Source organism: Camelina sativa, chromosome 15 (assembly GCF_030686135.1).
Source record: "Camelina sativa cultivar CO46 ecotype springtype chromosome 15, ASM3068613v1".
Taxonomy (NCBI): Eukaryota; Viridiplantae; Streptophyta; class Magnoliopsida; order Brassicales; family Brassicaceae; genus Camelina; species Camelina sativa.
Window position 1 is genome coordinate 14,279,390 of NC_141894.1, and position 22,077 is coordinate 14,301,466.

The following is a 22,077-nucleotide window of genomic DNA, read 5'->3' on the forward strand; positions in this document are numbered from 1 at the left end:
TCATATTATGGAGTATTATGCATGCTCTCATAACATTTGCTGTTTTGTTTTTATCCCATAAAAGAGATGGATTTTTAATAACGGCAAATCTAGCTTGAAAGACTCCAAAGGCACACTCAACATCTTTCCGCACAGCTTCTTGTTTTTTAGAGAAGAGAGAATTTTTCATACCTTGTGGAAGCCGGATAGATTGTATAAAAGTGGCCCATTTGGGATAAATACCATCGGTGAGATAGTATGCCAAATTGTACTCCCTTCCGTTGACAAAGTAGTTGACCTCCGGAGCTTTACCGTTAAGAATGTCATCAAAAACATTTGATCGATCTAGAATATTAAGATCGTTCATAGTACCTGGAGCTCCAAAAAAAGCATGCCATATCCAGAGGTCGTATGAAGCTACCGCCTCCAACACGATTGTAGGTTTTCCGGTTGATCGTGAATACATCTCTTTCCAAGCTGTTGGACAATTCTTCCACCCCCAATGCATACAGTCAATGCTCCCAACCATCCCGGGAAATCCACGTTTTTCATTTTCATAGAGTAGTCTTTGTAGGTCGTCTGGTCTGGGACGTCTTAGGTATTCATCGCCAAACAACAAGATTATTGCGGCGGTAAACTCGTGCAAACATTTCCGAGCTGTTGAACCACCAATTCGTACATACTCGTCAACTGTGTCGGACGCAGTACCATATGCCAATTGGCAAATTGCTGCAGTACATTTTTGTATAGGTGACAGAGTAGCCTGTCCGGTTGCATCCTGGGATTGATGGAAATACTCGACTTCGGTAGAGAGATGTTGCACAATACGCATGAACAATGTCTTGTGCATGCGAAACCGTCGCCGGAATAAATAGTCCGGGTATGTTGGAGTATCACTGAAATAATCATTCCAAAGATTATTGTGGCCTTCTTCTCGGTTTCTTGGGATAAAAATCTGTTTCTTTGCCTCTATTGGTTCTTAAATGAGATTAGAATTTTCGGGAAAATTATCAAAATAAGCATCAAAATAATCATCCATACCATCTCTTTGGTAGTGATAATGGTATGATGAAGATGCCATTTAAAAAAAAAAAAGAGAAGTGTAGATCTTAAAAGAAAAAAAAAAGAGAAGTGTAGATCTTGTTTTGTTATTGAGGAGAAATCGAGTAAAAAAAAAGAGAAGTGGATATCTTGATTTCGTTTGTTTGGTTTTAAGTTACAAAAGAAACATACATATAGCAAATGATATGACAAGCTTTGTGTTACTCAATCCGTGACTACCACAGTAACAATCCGTGACAAAAGCAATGTACCAGATTCGTGACAAAATCTTGTGACAAAAGCTTGTGACAAAAGCAGTAACGATCCGTGACTTCAAGCTTACAAACAGATTCCCAAATTCATACGAAGACCATAGAAAAAACAGGATACAAGGATACCATACCTAGTATTGCTACCACAAAAGCAATTACCAAAACCATCAATTCAAAACCATTTCTAAACCTATTTTTGGTATTCCCTAGCTCTAACACTTCCTTCTCTAACCGGTCTATTTTCTGCGCTGTCTCATAGTTGATCGAGACAGCGAGGTTATCTACCTTCTGAGACAGCACTTCACACTGTCTGTCCATCTCTCTCATCTCCTCCATAACAGCTTCATCCCACCACTTGTGAATATGCATCTCTCCATCATCAACATTCCCACATGTGAAGAACCTGCATTAACATATATAATTAGCAAATCACTTCATAATCAGTTAAAAGATAGAAATATGAAGATAAGAGGGGCTCCCACATACCGTCTGTTGTAACTTGAAGATAAGAGGGGCTGACCACCACAGTAGCATACCTTCGGGAATACGAACTCAACCTCAGGTTGAGGACGGTATTGAGTCGCCTGAGCATTCATGAAGCTACTCTCAGTCTCATCCATCCGAATCAAAGCTTCTATTTCCCTGTCCTCGGTGTCGTTAGAGTATCTATCATATTGATCTGAGGAATCAGGCTGAGAGTAGCTGTAGTCTTGGCCCATCTGATTTATTTGAAACATATACACACAGAGAACAAATTGACACAATCAGAAACACAAGGATAATTTAACATCGTTCGATAATAGATTAATCATACAAGAACAGATTAAGCAGAGTTGATGAAACAAGAACAGACATAATTGAATACATAAAAAACTAAAACAGAAATTCGAACTTAGATACTACCAAAATCATAAAAAGTTACAACAATCTCAGAAATACTGAGCCACTATCTTATCCTTGATAAGTTGATCAGCTTCACTAAGTGGCTCTGGTTGGCAAGAAGTGTGTCTAGTATGCCAAGCTTCTGTAACTTCTCATTTTCAGCCATATCCACCTTCTTTACTTCCCACATGCTCTTGTACTCAGCAAGAGCCTTCCCCTGAGCATTGTTCCTCCTGGCCTTTGCAGCCTTGATACCTTGAGGCCTTTCCTCAAAGTCTTGCTCAGTGTGGGTTGACTTGGATTGTGAAGCTGCCTAGGATTGTGAAGCTGCAGCAACTGGTTTCCTCTTTGTTCTGACTGAAGTTGAAGGGTTGTTAATAGCGTTAAGGTTCATCCATTTCTGCTCAAACCTTAACAAACACCAGCAATGCTCATTGTAAATTTTGTCTTATATTCAGAGAAGTAGATGTCGTGAGCCATCTTCAGCACATCGTTCTCAGAGTGTCCACTACTGTTTAGTCTCTCTGCAGCTGCATAAGCCCCGCAGAACTTGTTAGTGAACTCAGTGATCCTAAACCACCGCTGCTTACAGTTTATGTTCATCCCCTGTTCACCATTGGCTATAGTATGAGGAGTCTCTGCATAGTATTTGTTAACTCTTTGCCAAAAGCTTCCTCCCTTTTGTTGATTTGCAATAATCGGGTCCTTCGAAGTGTTCAGCCACGCACTAATAAGAATTTTATCATCAGCCGGATTCCATTTCTTTCTATCCTTCCTGACAGGTGTCTCTTGAGAAAGAGGTACATCCTGGGATTCTTGAGAGCTCCAAGGAGGTACTTCATAAGCACCATTGTTGCCAAGTGATGGAAAACTCTCATAAGGAGAGTTTTCTTGGTTAAGTGACTCTCCTTGACTGTTGAGAAGCTCTAAATAACTAGAGGACTGACTGAACGGATTGTAAGAACTCATAGGAAGAAGAGTTTTAGATGATGAGGAATCGCAAATGTTGTTGGTTTACCAAAGAAGAGAGATAGAAGATGATGGAGAAAGATTGAAGGCGGGTTTGGTGTTTAAAATAGCCCTGGGCAAAAAACACTGTATCCGTTTACCCGAACCGGGACCGACCCGAAATAACCAATTCGGTTCGGGGTTGGTTATTGCCAAAATAACCGATGGATAATTATTTCTTATATCCGTGAGTATCAGGTCGGGTCCGGTTATTACCCGAGAACCGAATGGGTACCCGAGAACCCGAGAGACTCTAATCTTTAGTTGTTCTTTGTTTAATCGTTTCTTCCCGAACCTTCACCTGTGTGATGAATCATCACTTTTGACAGCCCGCATCTGCTTTTGATTTTTGTCTTTCTCGAATCCATTCAGCCTGGTTTCCGTACGAGTCGTACATCTTTGTCATCTCTTATATATCAGTGTCTACCGTACGAGTCGTACATCTTTGTCATCTCTTATATATCAGGAATCCCTAAATAATCTCTCCTCCTCACTGCCGTCTGCGTTGTCGAGAAACCAGTATTCAGAGGTATGTTTTCGATCTGTTTCATTTCTCTTTTTCTATAGCCCACTTAATCGATTATTTGTTTAACTAGTGTTATAACTTATCACTTCTTCGGGTGTTTTATTAATCTTAAATTTAGATTTGTAACCTTTGCCTTTGCTGTTCGAGGTTTAAAAAAAAAAGATTTGTAAGCTAAGGTTGTTTTGTTTATGATGTTAGGTATCACTTCTTCGGGTGTTTTGTTTATGATGTTCGGTCTAGCCTGTAGTCTAAGTTACTGTCTCTAATGTTCAATGTTCTTATCTGGTTTGTCTTCTCTGTTTGCCTTCTCTGTTTTAAGCTAAGGTTTAAAAAATAAGATTTGTAATGACTGTTTGTGATGTATGGATTGTGCTAAGGTTGAAAAAAGATTTGTAATGACCATTTGTGATGTAACCTTTGATGTTCAATGTTCTTGTCTGGTTTGTGCTAAGGTTGAAAAAAGATTTGCCTTTGTAAGCTCGGGTGTTTTGTTTATAAATTGTAAGCTTTGCCTTTGCTGTCCAAGGTTGTAATGTAAGCTCTAGTAAGTAGTAACCTTTGATGTTCAATGTTCTTGTCTGGTTTGTGCTAACTGCTAAGATTGAAAAAAAGATTTGCCTTCTCTGTTTTAAGCTATAATACATGACCGTTTGTGATATAAGTAGTAACCTTTAATACATGACTGTTTGTGATGTTTGGTTTGTGACTGTTTTGAGACTGTTTGTGACTGTTAAAGCTTTAGTCTAGGTTACTACTTAATGTCTGACTGTTTGTGATGTATGGTTTGTACGATTTAATCTGATTTTTACTAATTCGTATTTCGTTGGTGTAAATTGTAATGTGCAATGTTTTGGTCTTGTTTGTAAGCTGTCCTGTTCAATGGCTAAATATTTTTTCTTAATGCTGCAGATGGCGTCTTTTGATCCTCCTCCACCAAATGATCAGTTTCCATTGAGTGATGAAGATGATGGTGAAAGAGACGATGATGTTGATTCACCTAGTTTTGTTCATGGAGCTAACAACAAGAGGAAACATGGTCACGGAGGTATTGAGGATGGTTCTAGCACAAAGAAGAAAGCAGTGACATCGTGGGTCTGGGAACACTTTACCAAACAGAAGGGCAATAATGACTTATGCAATTGTCATTATTGTGGGAAACAAATGAAACGTCCAAGCAAGTCCGGTACCTCCAATCTCTCTAAGCATCTACTAACTGCATGTAAGTCGTACAAGGTATGGCAAGCTGCTCATACAGAAAAAGTCAGAATGTGTTTAGTCCCGATGGTATTAATGGTGATCTTAGGTTGAGTAAAGTGTCTGAATCTGTGTTTCGGAAAGCTTCCAATGAGTTGTTGGTTTTAGCTGAGCTGCAATTATCTTTCATAGAGTGCTTAGCTTGGAGACACTTTTGTGCCAAAGTTCAGTTGTATAAGCCGCACTCTCGTAGAACAGCAACAAGAGATGTTGTGGAGATGTTTGTTAAGAGGAAAGCAGCTATGAAGAAGGTGCTTGGGGAGAATAAACAAAGGTTGTCATTAACAACCGATATTTGGGTGGCTCCATATACTGGAAATAGTTATATGGTCATTACTGCTCATTATATTGATGCTTGGTGGAAGTTAAAGAAGCTGATCATTGGTTTCAAGAATGTTCCAGATCATAAAGGTTCAACAATCTCCAAGGTTCTTATGGATTGTATGGAAGAGTGGGACATCAAGAAGATCTTTTGCATCACAGTAGACATTGCCACTGCTAACAGTTCAGCAATAAGGAGATTCAAGGAAGCATTTACACAGCTTAATGGGAATGATGCATTTATTCTTAAAGGTGATTATTTGCATCTAAGGTGTGCCACTCATATATTGAATTTGATTGTGAAGGATGGTCTGACAGAGGTAGATGACAGTGTGGCTGCCATCAGGAATGGGATTAATTATCTGAGAGGTACAACAGACAGATTGAAAACATTTGATCTTCGAGTGGAAACAGCAAAAGTTAAACGTGGAAGCATACCTTTAGATGTCAAGACCAGATGGAACTCCACTTACCTTATGTTAGAACAAGCTTTGAGGTTTAGGGTTGCATTTGAAAAGATGCAAGCTGAAGACAAAGTCTATAATGACTACTTTGAGGAAAAAGTGGATGGGACAAAAAGGGTTGGACCAGCAGTCAAGAAGGATTTCGATGCAGTTGAGAGGTTGGTTCAATTTCTTGCCATCTTTTACAAGTCTACACTAGTACTATCAGCTTCAACTTCTGTTTGCTCCCACAAGATATACAATGAGATAGTTACCATCTTAAAAAACATTACTGCTCTAACTGCAAGTACTGGTCCTGATGCAAATTTGAGATGGAAAGCATTGGTTATGTTAGAGAAATTAGAGAAGTATTGGGATCTTTTTGGAGAGAAGGTTGAAATGAATAAGTTGTTGATAGTAGCAAGTATATTCGACCCAAGAAAGAAGATGAAGTTTGCTCAGCTTTGTTTTGACACACTTTATGGTAAGAATAGTGTTGAGGCTACTCATCTTCATGATTCAATCTTGCAAATCCTCAAGGATATGTTTGCAGAGTATAGTGTTTTAGTCAATAGAAGTGGCAGTGGTGAATCAGAGACATCTACTCAGTCCTAAAGAGCAACTTTTCAGTCTCAAGAACAAGTTGGAAGTGATTATTGTGAGAGAACTGTTGGTTTTGAAAGCATGGAGAGTCTCTACAAAGATGTGGTTAAAGAACTAGGAATTCAAGATTCATCAAATGAGCTGGAGTTGTATTTGAAAGAAAATGTGGAGAATCCAACCCTTCTAAATGCTGCTGAGTATGATTTGCTATCTTGGTGGAGGATCAATAGCCCAAAGTTCCCTGTTCTATCACTTATTGCTAGAGACATACTTGCAATGCAAGTGTCTTCAGTAGCATCAGAATCTGCATTTAGCACTAGTGGGAGGATATTGAACCCACAAAGAAGCTGCTTAACCCACTACATCATTGAAGTCTTGATGTGCACAGAGCAATGGATGAAATGTGAGATTCATGTCAATGAAAAAGGAGTGATGACAATCCAACAATTGCTTGCGGATGTGGAGTTGCAAGATGAGCTCATGCCAGGTAATTATATCTTATATTAAACTTTTTTAACTCAACTGTGCTTTTTACTTTCTGTTTCTGAAAATTGATCTTTTGTTTTGTTGTGTTATGTAGAGTTTGATCCTGAGTTCAACTTGCAAGGACTGTAGAGTACTAGAGTAAGTTTGATGTCTCTTACTCTCTTTGATGAAACACTTTCGATCTCTCATCTCTTTGATGAATTTTAAGTTTGAATGTTAAGTTTGATGTCTGTTTTGTTATGTAGAGTATGAAATGAATTCAACTCGCAAGGAGCCAAGCCAAGGAGGCAAGGACGGTTACGGTTTCAAGTAGCATTCAAGTTTCAAGTTTGATCTTTGTCTCTTTGATAGTTTGATGGAACTTTGGTGTGTGATGTCTCAAGTTTTTCTGTTTTTGTTTGTCTTGCTCTTGTTGTCTGAACTTTGATGTCTCTTGTTTGGTGTTTGATGTCTTATTGTCTTTGAACTTTGCTCATCTCTTTAGACTTTGAACTCTTGTTGTTAGGAAATAAGTTTGAACTTTGAACTATGATGTCTCAAGTTTATGTTTTCATTTTCGGGTATTTTGCTACATTCGGGTACAAATGGATCCATTTTACCCAAACCAAAAATTGAATTTCAAGTTTCGGTTCTGATTCGGTTCCAAAAATTGTAGAACTGAACCGACCCGGAACCAAGAGGAACCGAACCGAGATCCGAACCGAATCTTAACGGTTCTTAAATGGATAAAAAATTTATGTAACCGAAAGAACCGGACCCGATCGGTTCCTACCCAGATCCGATCCGTGGACCCGAATGCCCAGAGATAGTTTAAAAGGTGAAAATGTATCAAGTAATAAGTTACCATTCATAAAGACCTATCCTTCAACTACCTAAGTCCCCTGTTTTAGAAATCGCTAGGCGCTAGTCGGGCGGTGAGCATGGGCCTAGCGATTAATCGGAAAATCGGATTTAAATTGGGAAGGAATCGGGGATTTGTTTTTCGTACTTTTAGTATATATACTGTTATCGTAGAGTAATATCGAAAATATAACTTAGTCTAGTGGTTGGGTATTCAGTGTGACACATGTAGGTCTCGAGTTCGAGACAGGACTCAACTGTTTTTATTTATAGGATTAATTAATCTCGAAATTACGATAATGCCCTCATATTCTACATCTACCATGCGGCTGAAACCCTAATTTCTCGCCGCCGTACTTTTTTTTTTCATGATTTAGGTTTAGTTTTTGGTTTCCCTTGTGGGTTTTACTCAATTATCATAGATTTACAACTCAACATACAATTTCGAACAAAGAAGTGAGTTTTTTTTATAGTTCCGATTTGTTGGCCGAACATACCAAAATCGCGGTGGTTGGGTGCCGCCGAGCGATTTTTCGGCGTGGAATCGGCCGCCGCGGCCGTTTTTTAGAACAGGGCCTAAGTCTAATCACAATTTATGACAACTTACACAACTACAAAGCATTCTATTTTTACGAAGAGGAGATGGTTAAGACAAACATCTTATCAATAGACTTGAACTCTGTTTTTACGAAGACTAGAGTTTTTTAAAGAGTTTTAAATTTTTTTAACTAACTTATAAAATATTTCCGGTTTTATTATATAAGTTAGATCACTATTAATCTTTGAGTTTTAACAGAGATCATCACCACTAATATATATTCTCTCACTTTTAACAGACTTCTTTAAATAGATCACTATTACTAGCAAAGCAATGAATGAGACCAACTCTTCACCAACCAAAGCAATTTATGCTCAAGAAACCTATCATACTAACTTGTTTACCAAATCAATTAATGAGACCACTACAAAGACCAACTATACAACAACCAAAGCATTTACAAAACTAAGTATTTACCTCTGACTCAATGATTGTTGCTACTTCTTCTGTGATTTCCCGTTATGTGTTGCTATCTTCAAGTGACGCTGAGGAAACTCATGAACAACAAACAATTGCAAGGTTATAGTCAGTTTAACATAAAAGAATCCACATAATTCAAACAATCTTAGAGACAAAGCCAGAAACTCAGACACTCATCTAGCTAAACCGAGAAACATAATCTAAAAACCTAATTCGAACCTAAACTGAGACACTCAACTATCAAAACCCAAAACATAATCCAAAACCCTAAATCGAAACAAAAATCAGAGACAAAATATACCTAAATCCAGAGATTAAACTATTATCGAGAACAATCGAATCAGAGACTAAACTATCGAATCCAGACGTACCGAATCAGAGACTAAAAAATCGATAATACATCAAAAATATTAAATCAAAAACCCTAAACTAACAAATCAGAGACTAAACTATCAAATCCCAGAAACAATATCGGAAACCCTAAATCGAGAATATATCGAAAATACTAAATCATCTCAAATCGCAAACGGCGTTGGAACACTAACCTCCTTTCAATTGGAACCGGCGGATAATCTCTAGATGATACTGCAGATCGATTCGTCTGAGGAAATTAACGGATGAAATCGCCGGCCAAACGAATCGCCGTCAAGAGAGAGAGAGAGTCGGAGAGAAAACAAATGAACGAGAAAGCTTTGATTTTTTGGGTTCCCCCTACCCAACCAACACAAACAACGCAGAGGCTGCCACGTGTAACGAAGGACAGAGAAAAATACGTCCCCTTTGAAGGAACGTATCTTTGATAATTGTCTCATTTCTATTTAAATTTTAATTTTCTTTACTGAAGGACGCAGCAAACATATGTTGCTGCACATGCTCTAAGGCCACTCGTCCTGAAGAACCGTCACAAAGACCTCACTGGCTAAACAGCCTGCCACAAAGGCCACACATCTGGCTAAATAGCCTGCCACAAAGACCACACATCTGGCTAAACAGCCCGCCATAAAGGCCACACAACTGGCTAAACAGCCCGCCACAAAGGCCACACAACTAGCTAAACAGCCCGCCACAAAGGCCACACAATGTCTCAAAAGACTGCCACACACGGGCACAATGACTCAAAAGTCCGCCACTAAGGCTACACAAGCCCCTCCAAGGCTCTCCACCACTAAAATGGACAAATTCTAACTCACATAAAACTTTCCATTTTAGCATTTTCCACTCTTGGAAACTTCTACTTCAGGAAACTTTCCTCCAAAAATCCCGCCTCATGGAAACTTTGTACCCCGCACCACCTCATCTTGTTACTGAGTCGCACAACCAACCACCCCAAGCGACCAAGTAAACAAGAGAGATGGGCTGGAATACTCCATTCCCGCTCCAGCCACGGATTACAGATGGGACCAGGCTAGACAAGCTCAAGTCGCGGCTTTCTTCTCATACCACTTCTTAAACTTTGCCTTCATCCTCGCCTCTGGCTCCCAAGTCTCCTCCTCAACACCATCACAGTCCCAAAGGACTCTCATCAAAGGAATCTTCTTCTTCCGAAGTTCCTTGATCCTCCTCTCGAGAACCCTCACTGGTCTCGCCTCCAAAGTCATGTTAAGCTGAAGATCTTCAGGAATCTTAGCCAACAACTGATCATCCACACGAAGACACTTCTGCAACATATAAATATGGAAAACCTTGTGGAACGCACGCATAACCTCAGGCAACTCCAGCCTATATGCTACCGGTCCCACCCGCTCAATAACTCTGAACGGACCCATAAACCTCAGACTCAACTTAGTCTCTGTCAATGACCTGTTCGGACCCCGCAACATGGCCATCTTGAGGTATACTTTGTCTCCTACCTGAAACTCAAGATCTCTTCTCCTCTTATCCGCATAACTCCTCTGCCTATCCTGAGCCTCCTTCATGTTCAGCTTGAGTACCCGAATCTTCTATGAGGTCTCCTGAACAAAACTAGTACCAAACATGCTCCTCTCCCCCACCTGAGTCCAGCATAACGGTGTACGACATGGCCTCTCATACAAAGCCTCATAAGGAGCCATCTTAATACTCGCCTGATAGCTGTTGTTGTAAGAAACCTCTACCAGGTTCAGGTGATCTGCCCAATGGCCACCCCAATCCAACACACACATCCTCAGCAAATCCTCCAGTGTCTGGATCGTCCTCTCTGACTGTCCATCTGTCTGGGGAATATAAGCTATACTCATATGCACCTTAGTGCCCATCTCTACCTGAAATGCCTTCCAGAACGCCGAAATGAACTTAGAATCCCTATAAGAAAAGATACTCGCTGGCACCCCATGCAATCTGACTATCTCTCTCATATATTTTTAGCCAAGACCGCTGCTCCATCAGTCTTCTTAATGGCCAGAAAATGTGCTGACTTAGTCAACCGATCCACAATGACCCAAATAGCATCAAAAGTCCGAGACACTGACATTCCTACCACGAAATCCATCGTGATCATATCCCACTTCCAGTCAGGAATGGGTAGACTCTTCAGTAACCCGCCCGGAACCTGATGCTCAGCATTCACTAGCTGACACACATCGGACCTTGCGACCCAACTAGCTACATCCTTCTTCATCCCGACCCAGTGATAGTGCCTCTTGAGATCACGGTACATCGTAGTCGCTCCTGGATGAATAGAAAACTTGCTCGCATGAGTCTCTTTCAGGATCTCCTATCTCAACTCCTCATCCTTGGGCACACAAATCCGACCGTACACCAAGATAGTACCATTATCTGAGACCTGGTACTCTGAATCAACATCCTTTGAGGCATTCACCAGCCCCAAATCCTTCTCCTGAGCCAACCGTACCCTACTCAGAAGATCTGCTCTATCAACTGCTTCCAAACCCAAAGGTTCCTGTGAAACAGCACACAACCTCAACGCACTGATCTCTCCTACCATAGACTCCATCTCCTGCTCCTGAGCAGAAGCTACCCTCTTCCGACTCAAAGCATCTGCAACCGTGTTAGCCTTACCAGGGTGATAAGCTATCTCCAAATCATAATCTGCCACCAGCTCCATCCACCGCCTCTGCCTCAAGTTCAGCTAGGGCTGAGTGAATATATACTTTAGGCTCTTATGATCTGTAAACACCTGTACCTTTGCACCATAAAGATAAGATCTCCAAATCTTCAGGGCAAAAACTACAGCAGCCATCTCCAAATCATGAGTAGGATAGTTGTCTTCATGCTTCCGCAACTGCCGCGAAGCATAAGCAACCACCTTCCCATGCTGCATCAACACACACCCCAAACCAACTCTAGATGCATCAGTATAAACCACATAGGGCTCTCCCTACTCAGGCAAAGCCAACATTGGGGTAGTATTCAACATCTTCTTAAGGCTTTCAAAACCCTCCTCACACTCCTGTGACCAAAAAAAAGGAACATCCTTCCCTGTCAACTTAGTCATAGGGCGTGTCCTACTCGCAAAACCCTGTACTAACCTCCTGTAATAACCTACCAAACCAAGGAAACTCATGATCTCTGTGGCATTCTGCGGTCTAGGCCCTGATAGCCTGAATCTTCTCCGGATCTACAGAAACTCCCTCTGCAAAAACAATGTGACCCAGAAAACCCATGTCACTCTGCCAAAAACTACACTTGCCCAACTTAGCAAACAACTTCTGCTCCCGCAGCTTCTCCAGAACTGCCCTCAAATGCACTGTATGCTTCTCAGGATTCTTAGAAAATACCAGGATATTGTCGATGAAAATGATGACAGACACGTCCAGAAACTCCTGAAACACGCTGTTCATCAATCTCATAAACGCTGCTGGCGCGTTGGTCAACCCGAAAGGCATCACCACAAACTCATAATGTCCATACCTCGTCCTGAAAGCCGTCTTCCTCACATCTGCCTCATCTATCGGTTTCTGATGATAACCCGACGTCAGATCTACCTTGGAGAACCAAGTAGCACCCCTCAAATGATCCAACAACTCATCGATCCTAGGAAGACGGTACTTGTTCTTCACAGTGACCCGGCTCAAACCCCGATAATCAATACATAACCGAAAACTCCCATCCTTCTTCTTCACAAACAACACCGGCGCTCCCCACAGTGGTACACTAGGACGGATGAATCTCTTACTCAACAAATCTTCTAGCTGCTTCTTCAGCTCTGCCATCTCTGCTGGAGCCATTTTGTAAGGAGCCTTAAATAACAGCATCGTCCTCGGTTCCAGTTCAATAGTAAAAGGATCCGACCGAGATGGTGGTAATCCCTGCGATGACTGAAACACATCCTCAAACTCCCCAACTACCAGAATATCGCTAACCGTAGACTTTTCCACTGACTCTGGCATAGATATAGTAACCAGATAAGCCTCACGACCCTTCTCGATCATCTTCCCAGCGTGAATGGCCGAGATCACAAGACTCCCCGAAGTCGGTCTGATGTCCTGAAAAACCAACTTCCCTCCTGAACGCTCAAACTCCACTCTACCCCGATGGCAATCCAAATGCACCATATGTCGATGCAACAAATCCATCCCAAGAATAACATCATACAACTCCACTGGACTGATAAGCAAATCCGTTGGCCACGACTCTCCTGCGATCTGAATATCAACTCCTCTAGCTCGCTCAACAACTCTCAGGAACTTGCCTCCCGCAACTCTGACAACTCCTGTACGCTCCCCGGGATCCCCTCTGATTCTCGCACTCTCTACATACTCCGGAGTAATGAGGCTATGAGAAGCTCCAGAATCAAACATAACGTGGGACTTAAACCCGCCCACCAATAAGGTCCCAACACAAACCTTATGTGTTGAGAACCTAACACTTTATCACAGGAAAAACATAAAATCTGAACCTACCGAAATTCACAAAGTTTAAGTACTAGAAATTATACCTGTGATCACCCCGGCACTGGTTCCACCAGTCTCTGCAGTCGTGTAAACCCGTGGCGCCTGCTCAATCCGTGCCACCTGCAGCCCTCCAGGCTGCACCTGCTGCAACGCTGCCACTGCTACCGGCTGCAACTTGGGACACAAGGGCCTGATGTGCACTGGCTCCCTGCAATGATAACATACACAAGCCGCTGCCGTCGGGGCACTCCTCTTGGGACAGCTAGCAATCTTGTGATCCTTGCTCCCACACTTGAAGCAACTCGCACCACTCGACGTCTGCATAGCCTCCCACCTCCTCTTGGTTCCCTGCGCAGGCTTACCGCCCTTGCTAGAACTTCCATGATGCTGAGCCTTACTAGGCTGAACTGCTGGACTAACCGCCACTGACTGTGCCCGGATATCCTCCTCAATCTCGGCTGCAATCTCAACCAGCTCTGCACGCGTAGCATAACTACGTCCTCTACAATGGACCTTCAAGTCATCACGAAGAGCCCTCATAAACCTCCTGATCTGGACCTCCCCAGGCTCCATAGCCCGACCCCCATAACATAGAAGTCGACTGAACTCCAAGTCCAGCTCTCGCACTAACCGCTTCCCCTGAGATAACTGAAGTAACTGCACCTCCAACCGGTCCAATGCCTCCCTAGGAAAATACTTGCGGTTGAACTCCAAGACGAAGTCAGCCCAAGTCATCTCCCTCTGCACTCTCCTAGCAGCCACTGATCTCCACCACACCTGAGCATCACCAACCAGATGATGGACCCCTATGTCCACCCAAAACTCCTCAGGACACCTTAGAGTATGGAAGTTACGTTCCACAATCGTCCTCCACGCATCTGCAGCAGTAGGATATATACCATCCGAAAACCACGCAGTCTCGATGCCCTTCATCTCCTTGAGCATGGACAAATAACGTCCATTTGCTCCTGCATCCGCAGCCACTGGCTACTGCTCCTCTGCCACCACTGGTGGCACTACCTGATCTTGTGCCGGTACCACTGCTGGTAACCGCTCCAACAACTGTGCTAGCATAGCCGCAAAGTGAACACCAGGGACTCCACCCGCTGGGACTCCCACACCCGGAACCCTATCATCACCGGCCACTAGAGCATCAACACCGCCCCCTCCGGCCACACTCATGGAATTCTCCTGGACACCCTGCGACTCGCCAACACCCTCAACTGTCACACTCTGGTCCGCAGTCTCACTCACTGCTGGGACTCTGCCCCTACCATGACCACGTCCGCGTCCACGACCACGTTCGCATCCACGACCAACAACAGCACCATCTCTAGCCATCTGCACTACCATGAACAAAAGACTAAGCAAACAATTTCTATTATAACACAGAAGCATAAACTCACCGTGGAATCACAAAGTAGGCTCGAAGAGGATATTCTAGGACTCCATGCCACACACAATTGACTAACTCACATAATCAATCAAAGGATGCAAATCCCAAACATCTACAACACAAAGCCTAGAACCGTAAGGCCTCTGATACCAAACTGAAAGGACCCAACATTTTTTTTTTCAAATAATAAATAAAATATAATAATAATAAATAAACTACAACTAGTGGTCTCATACCCACTAGTCACCTAACCACAATCACAATCAACAGTGGAAATAACCAACACCAATATCCAATAAATATCCATTAATAATCCAATAATAAACCAATATTATAGCATAAACAATAACCAAATACCAAACAGCAGGAAACATAGAACTAGCAACCTAACAATGTTTCTAATGACCCAACTCTAACAACCTAGCAATGCCAGACAACAACCAATCGAATCCCTAGAACATCCTCATCTTCATTGCCTTGATTCCATGATCACACTTTGCCTTTACCTGCACCAAAAACACAAATTGAGATGCATGAGTATTTTATAAACACTCAGTGAGGTAATCCTCCCATCTACTGGGCTATACACACAAGCAACAGTAATTCCAATGTTCCAAACAATCGACAAACAAAGCATACAAACCAGAAAAACAAACATCAACTCGCTGGAAGGGAGGTGTCGACCGATACCAGCCAAATGTCGGCCGACACTGGCTCATGGTGTCGACCGACACTACCCCACAGTGTCGATCGATGCTGCTTCACTGGTGTCGACCGACACCAAGTGGTGTCGATCAACACTCCCTCTGCATCCGCGATCCAGACGAAAACGAGAGTCGAATCTCGCTCCCAACCTCCACCAAATCCCCCAATACTCAGAACCCAAGCTATATACATCCATAGGAACCTGTAGCAATCAATCCCAGCAAGAAAAACACACAAACACAGCAACAAACAAGCAAGAAAAAAGAACCACAGGCTTAGATTAGCCATGGTCATGCACTCACCTCTCTGCAGGAAGATTCTGACAAACAATGACGAATCCACACTCCCAGCAAGCTTCCCACACGTTCCTAGCCTTGAATCCTCACTCCCACAGCAAGATCTCACTCACAAAGCTTTGAAATCTCACAATCTCACTCTAGAACCTCAAGAACAATTTTCTCTCTTTGTTTTCTCTAAAAACGGCGAGACAACAACAAAAACACGACCCTAGGTCATTTTCTCCCTTTTAAATCTCGGTTAAATGGTTTTCTTAAACCAAACCGGTCAAAATCGACAATTAAATCAATCCGATCGAACTAGATAACATTGGTGTCGACCGACACCACCATAGTGTCGATCGACACCCGTCCCAGAAAACCAATAATTGATTCGCGGATGTTACAGCCAATCCTGATCTACCCGCATTCCGCGCCCGTAGACCACCAAACAACTACAAGAAGAATTCCTTGTAGGACTCTCTGCGGTTCTCCCGCTTCTTTGTGCCTCTTGGCACATTTTTCTCCTCACACTCAAGCAATTTATTTTATCACACAAACATGCATATCACACACCACGCAATCAGTTTTAAAATATCTAGTTCTTTTAATTTTCAAGTCCTATTACTAATTCTTTTTCCTTACCTTTTATTGAGTAAATATATATTAAGATCAATTGGTTACAGCTTGTCATGTGGGAAAGTTGTTAAAGGATGGAGACCAGGATTCGAAGAACGCCTGACGCACCAATAACCTACTGCTAGCTTGCCCTCATAGGTCTCGTTGACCCCACTAGCCCATTGGATGCATACCGTACTAGTCTATCATGGGTGTAAACCAACCATATATGATTCACCAAAGTAACAACTGTAACAAAGTAATAAGTAACAAGTAACAAGTGTTTTAATGTAATGTAACGTATGATTCATTTTTCAAAAGAATTTTTAAAACAATTTAAATGTAACAAACTTCCTCTCTGCACCTTGTTATAATGTAACGTATGCTTTAAAAATGAATCATACGTTACAATACAATGCTTGTAGTTGTAGTGCTAGTCAAAGAAATGAATTTGTACCGTGGATGTGAAAACATTTCTTTTTGTGGTTTGTAATTGGGATAGTTCTTGAGGTGTAACTCAATTCGCATATGACCATGTGATCTTTCAGAGCTCAGACCAACAGTATCATCAATAGCCGCCTATATGGTCATATGTGATTTTATTATCATTTAGTTCGGCCTAACTTTACAATTATTTCTTCTATGTAGTGGTCTCTCATGATGCATAGTTCTTTAATCTTAGGATGGCAAACACGTCTCATGAGCATGGCCAGTGGTGTTTTTATGGGGTGCTCATACAATTTCTATGCCAAAAAAAAAAAGAAAAACTAAAAAATTGGCCCACAAAAACTCAGAACCGTTACTCTGCGGAGTATCGGAAGGAACAGTGAAGACACGCTACGTGTCAATTTCTGATTGGGTTTTAATAAAATATAAAAGACATTTTTTCTCATTTTCTTTCTTTTTCCCGAATCTCTCTCTCTATTTCGTCTCTCGACGAAACGGAGAATCCAGATTAATCTCACTAATTTTCGTTCATTTCAATCGATTCAAGGTGAATCAATTACTTGTTCCGGCTTAAGCACGTCAGATATTGGTCTCCGAGAACGATTTATGTTCGAACCTGGTTGCAATCGTTATATTTCTTGATCCGACGATTCGGATTTGACGGCAATCGATCTCCAGGGGACGGCGAGTGGATGGCGAGGTGCACCGGCGAGCGAATCGGAGAGGCAAGGCTCTTGATTTTTCTCTTCGTCTATCTCATGCATGTATGTGTTGATTAGATTTTCAATTTCGATTTTGCTCTTTGTTAGGTGTGGCGTAGTCATATGGAGGAAATTAGACCTAATCTATTTTTACCCTTCTGCTATTTTGGGTCGAGAGAGAGCCATTGTTCTTAAGATAAAGGTTGTGTCTTTTTTTGTTTTGTTTTTCTTTGATTGATTATTGTTTTGTTTTGGTCTGATGTAGTATATCAAGGCAAGTTGTCTTGTTGGTTTTATGCTCTAGACTAGAAATGGTTGCTTCTATGATTCAATGAACGTGTTTTTAGGATTTGTTTATGGATGCAGGACTCTTTAGAAGTGGCAATGTTGAGAATCCTTGGTTCTTCTTTGGAGCGTCTTGTTGATCGTGTTTCCGGTAATGGTGATATTGCTCTGTTTTTGCTTTGGTTTGTTATGTATCAAGAGACCTGATTACTTTCCAAGAACTTGCCGGCGAAGTTACAAGTTCACAAGAACTTGGTAAGAGTTTTGGGTTGGTGTAATAGCAGAAACTTGAGAGCTTTGGTTACAGAGTGGACTCAAGGAGAAACTGTTGAGACTTGGTAAGTTCTTCATCGGCTATGTCATGAAGGTATTTTTTTATCTATCAGATCAATGGCCTGAGATTACATTTGATCTCAGCACAAAAGTGCTTTGTTATCTGATGATGATGATCAAGAGCCTTTAATTTCTCATTTCAAGATTGGAGATGGGAACAATTCATCAACAAGTAAGGGCTCTCTTCTCCTGAGAAAAAGACCATTTGATCAAGTTAAGCAAGCCATTATGCTTGGGCTGATGTGTAGTGACAAACCACCATTGAAGCAACCAACCTTGACGCAGATTTAAGACTTGGTGTCTTTTTTGTATGAGTCTAGTTTAAGACATGGCTCAGAGAGATGAGAGTTTAATCTTTATTTGCTTTGTTTTCAATTTTCAGACATGCTTAAGATAATACTTGTTTCATATGGCATTGTTTAGGATTTGAATGTCTGTGTTTTTTTTTTTTATGATTACTGCAAGTAATGAGAGAATGAACACATAATTTTTTTCAACTTGCAAAACAGTTTCAGTTTTATGATTGAGAAACCTATGAAAGTTTCTCTACTGGAAGATGATTTTAGTTTAAGTTCTTATTAGGTTGCTTTAATTAGTTTAATATTACTTATATGATTAATTTATTTTTGAGTAACCCATATGGGTTACTCCATTGGCCATGGTAATGCATAGTTCTTTAATCTTAGGATGGCAGACACGTTTTCAATAAAATGTTAGCTTTGCCGTACAAATTATACGTTTATCTTATAAGTTATAACGATCATGGACAATAACGAATAATTTTCTTTTGCTTTTTCAGAACAATTAAGTACTATTAGTTACAGGACCGAGTTAGCAGCACGTAGTTTGTTTAATCGCGTGGTGGTCTGATTGTCTGAACGTAGTGAAATCATTACATACTAGCGGAGAAGCTTTTTGACCAACGACACCAACCTACGACAACTTTACTTTCCTTCTGGACACCAACCTACGACAACTTCACTTATAAATATTTCTATTCTTCTTCCTTATGTTTTCAGAAAGATTTTAAAACCCTCTCTCTGTTTTTTATTTCCCTCGCTCTAAGCCATGGAGGCTCCCAAGTCTCTCATCCTCCTCTTCTTCCTCCTATTCGCTTTCTACTTCCTCTCCACGTCCATCGCTGACGATGGAGCGGCAATGCTCGCGTTGGCTAAATCGTTTAGTCATCCGCCAACAGACTGGTCAGCAACTACCTCGTCTAACAACTACTGCCGATGGACTGACATAAGCTGCATCTCTGGCCGCGTTTCCATTGTGAATCTTGAGAAACATGGTTTAGTCGGGTTTGTTTCTCCGACCATTGCAAATCTCACTTCTCTGAAGAGTATCTACCTTAATGACAACAAGTTAACCGGCATTATACCTAAGGAGTTGACATTTATGACTAGTCTACGGTTCATCGATGTCTCCAACAACAACCTCACCGGGAAAATACCAAAATTCCCGGCTTCGGTTAAGTTTATTTACAAACCTGGTAACTCTTTGATGGGAACTATTGCCGGAGATTCTTCGACAAAACATGGAACCGGTGGTAGTTGGAGTGTTTTAATGGCTTGTGTGATCACTTTCGCAATCACGATTTTTCTGGTCTTTTTAGGATGGGTGGCTCGAAAAGTCGTTCTGAAAATGAGGAATAGGGCGAGCGATGCTGTCTCTGATGTTGGTGGATCTTCCAATGGACATGGAGCAGATAACGTCAATGCCTGTACTGATGAAAATCGTAGGGATCCTTTGGTTCTTGATGGTGGAATCGTTTCTTATTCAGTGGAGGCTCTTCGTGAGGCTACAAATGGTTTCAGTGAGGATAACATATTGGGAAGCGGTGGTTTTGGTGTTGTGTATTCAGGAAAGTTACAAGATGAAACAAAAGTTGCGGTCAAGAAGATGAACCTTTCATCAATGGATGGTGAAAGAAGGAAACAGTTTGACGCCGAGGTTGCCGTGCTCGCCAAGGTTAGACACAGACACGTGATCGATCTATTGGGTTACTCTGTGAACGGAGACGAGAGATTGCTAGTGTACGAGCACATGTCACAGGGAAATCTAGGACATCATTTGTTCGACCCAGCTAAACATGGTTACTTTCCTCTGACTTGGAAACAGAGAGTGAGAATCGCTCTGGACGTGGCACAAGGTGTTGAGTATTTCCATCGTTTTGCTCTAGAAAGCTCCATCCACAGAGATATAAAGTCCTCTAACATCCTTCTAGGAGATGATATGACGGCCAAGGTTTCTGATTTCGGGTTGGTTAAAGTCGTAGCAGCTGATGGGAATCACTCTGCTGTTCAAAAAACAGAAGGCACATTTGGTTATATAGCACCAGAATACGCCAGTAAGTTCATTGCATCACTTTATTCATATGTCTATACTTATGTTAACCGCTGCCGTACCATGCAAGGTATCTTTAAATTCTTCAATAGTGTAATTCATGTATGTATGCTATTTTATGCCTACATAGCATTGATGATGTTATAAAAAGTTTTTCTCTTATATATTCATGTAAAAATTTGGTTGCAGTTGATGGGGTTTTAACGACCAAAGTGGACGTGTACGCATTTGGAGTGGTGCTTATGGAAATGATCACAGGAAAAGAAGCATTAAAGGAAATATCAGGAGAAGAAACATTTCAACTGGTCCCATGGTTCAGAAGCATCCTAGTCAAGGGAAAAATCCGAACTGCACTTGACCTAACCTTAGATTGCGACTACGACGAAGTAATAATAAGGATCATTCAGCAAGTTGCTAAGCTGGCAAGCTATTGCACGTCCCGGAAACCTAAGAGGAGACCTGACATGGGCCACGCGGTTAACGTGCTGAAACAACTAGTAGAGAAGTGGAAGTCGCCGTGCGAAGAAGAAGGAGAAGAAGAAGAGAGTTTGGGGAAGGATATGGACATGAACTTAGTTCAGTGTCTGCAGAAATGGCAAGACGAAGGAGCATCGTCGTCCGCAATGTTTAGCGAACCCCTTCCAGATGAAAAGCAAACAATCTTTAGAGAACCTCTGCTGAACCCACGTGCAAAGAAGGATAAATATTCAGAGGAAGAAGAAGAAGAGAGAATGATGAGGCTACTTACGATCACACCTAAAGATGATCCGGAGCAATTGAGGCGCATGATAAGGTACAAAATAAGGAACAGAAGTAAACTAATAAATGATATTTGAACATTTTCCAAGAACAAGTTAAGGGAGAATAGGAATCTCTGTGATTCGATCGTAATTGTGTTTCATGTACTTTGCTATATAAGAAAAAAAAAAAAAAAAAAAAAAAAAAAGAGTAACTATATCTATAAAAACATTTGTGTGTTTTGGACACAACGAGATTGGCATAAGAATTTGAGTAAGAACATAAGAATTTGCATGGATTGTCATGTCCGGATCAAGTTCATCACGAAGATATAAGGGAAAGAGAGAAATTATCGTTAGGGATAATGTAGCAGATTCCACCATTTGGTCCAATTCAGCCGTGGGAAGTTGTTCTTGTTGAGACTATTTTTGACTTCATGTTTGTCCACAGAGTCAAGAGCGAGAACGCGCGCATAGGGAACATATGTTTTGTTACACTGATTGTAGTGTTAGGCAAAATAAAAGTTAATGGAACTCAACCAATTTCTACCTTTCTATCTCTGTAGGTAGGAAAAGTAGTTATAGAACAATCATGTGGAAATAGACTAAGAACAAGATTGTTTCAAACGTAAAGTGGATTTTGCAAGGTTTTTGGATTTAACAAACAATAATAAATGGAAAATAAATGGAATGTTTGGTCATAAATATATGATCTGTTGTGTATAC

At 41.3% G+C, this 22,077-nt stretch overlaps 2 protein-coding genes, 1 long non-coding RNA gene and 1 pseudogene across 6 annotated transcripts; 2 read left to right on the top strand and 2 right to left on the bottom strand.

Annotated features, from left to right (window-relative positions):
- Positions 1 to 1,379: 1,379 nt before the first annotated feature.
- LOC147926629 (uncharacterized protein At4g04775-like) lies at positions 1,380 to 2,011 on the bottom strand. The gene is made up of 2 exons (XM_087487125.1): positions 1,779 to 2,011; positions 1,380 to 1,695 (listed from the first exon to the last, which is right to left on the bottom strand). The coding sequence occupies exons 1-2, from the start codon at positions 2,009 to 2,011 to the stop codon at positions 1,380 to 1,382; spliced, it is 549 nt and encodes a 182-aa protein (XP_087343251.1).
- A 210-nt stretch (positions 2,012 to 2,221) lies between these two features.
- LOC147926630 (glutathione S-transferase T3-like) lies at positions 2,222 to 3,143 on the bottom strand (annotated as a pseudogene).
- Positions 3,144 to 17,390: 14,247 nt separating this feature from the next.
- Positions 17,391 to 18,762, top strand: LOC104746830 (uncharacterized). 4 transcript variants are annotated; one of them, XR_015582314.1, is made up of 4 exons: positions 17,391 to 17,671; positions 17,756 to 17,849; positions 18,014 to 18,299; positions 18,410 to 18,762. It is a non-coding gene; the product is annotated as an uncharacterized LOC104746830 (long non-coding RNA). The 4 variants fall into 4 exon arrangements; XR_015582315.1 differs by having other exon boundaries at positions 17,402 to 17,671; positions 18,014 to 18,270; XR_761003.3 differs by lacking the exon at positions 17,756 to 17,849 and having other exon boundaries at positions 17,405 to 17,671.
- A 488-nt stretch (positions 18,763 to 19,250) lies between these two features.
- LOC104748480 (receptor-like kinase TMK4) lies at positions 19,251 to 21,610 on the top strand. Its single transcript, XM_010470117.3, has 2 exons — positions 19,251 to 20,618; positions 20,804 to 21,610. The coding sequence occupies exons 1-2, from the start codon at positions 19,334 to 19,336 to the stop codon at positions 21,448 to 21,450; spliced, it is 1,932 nt and encodes a 643-aa protein (XP_010468419.3). The 5' UTR covers positions 19,251 to 19,333; the 3' UTR covers positions 21,451 to 21,610.
- The last annotated feature ends 467 nt before the right edge of the window (positions 21,611 to 22,077 follow it).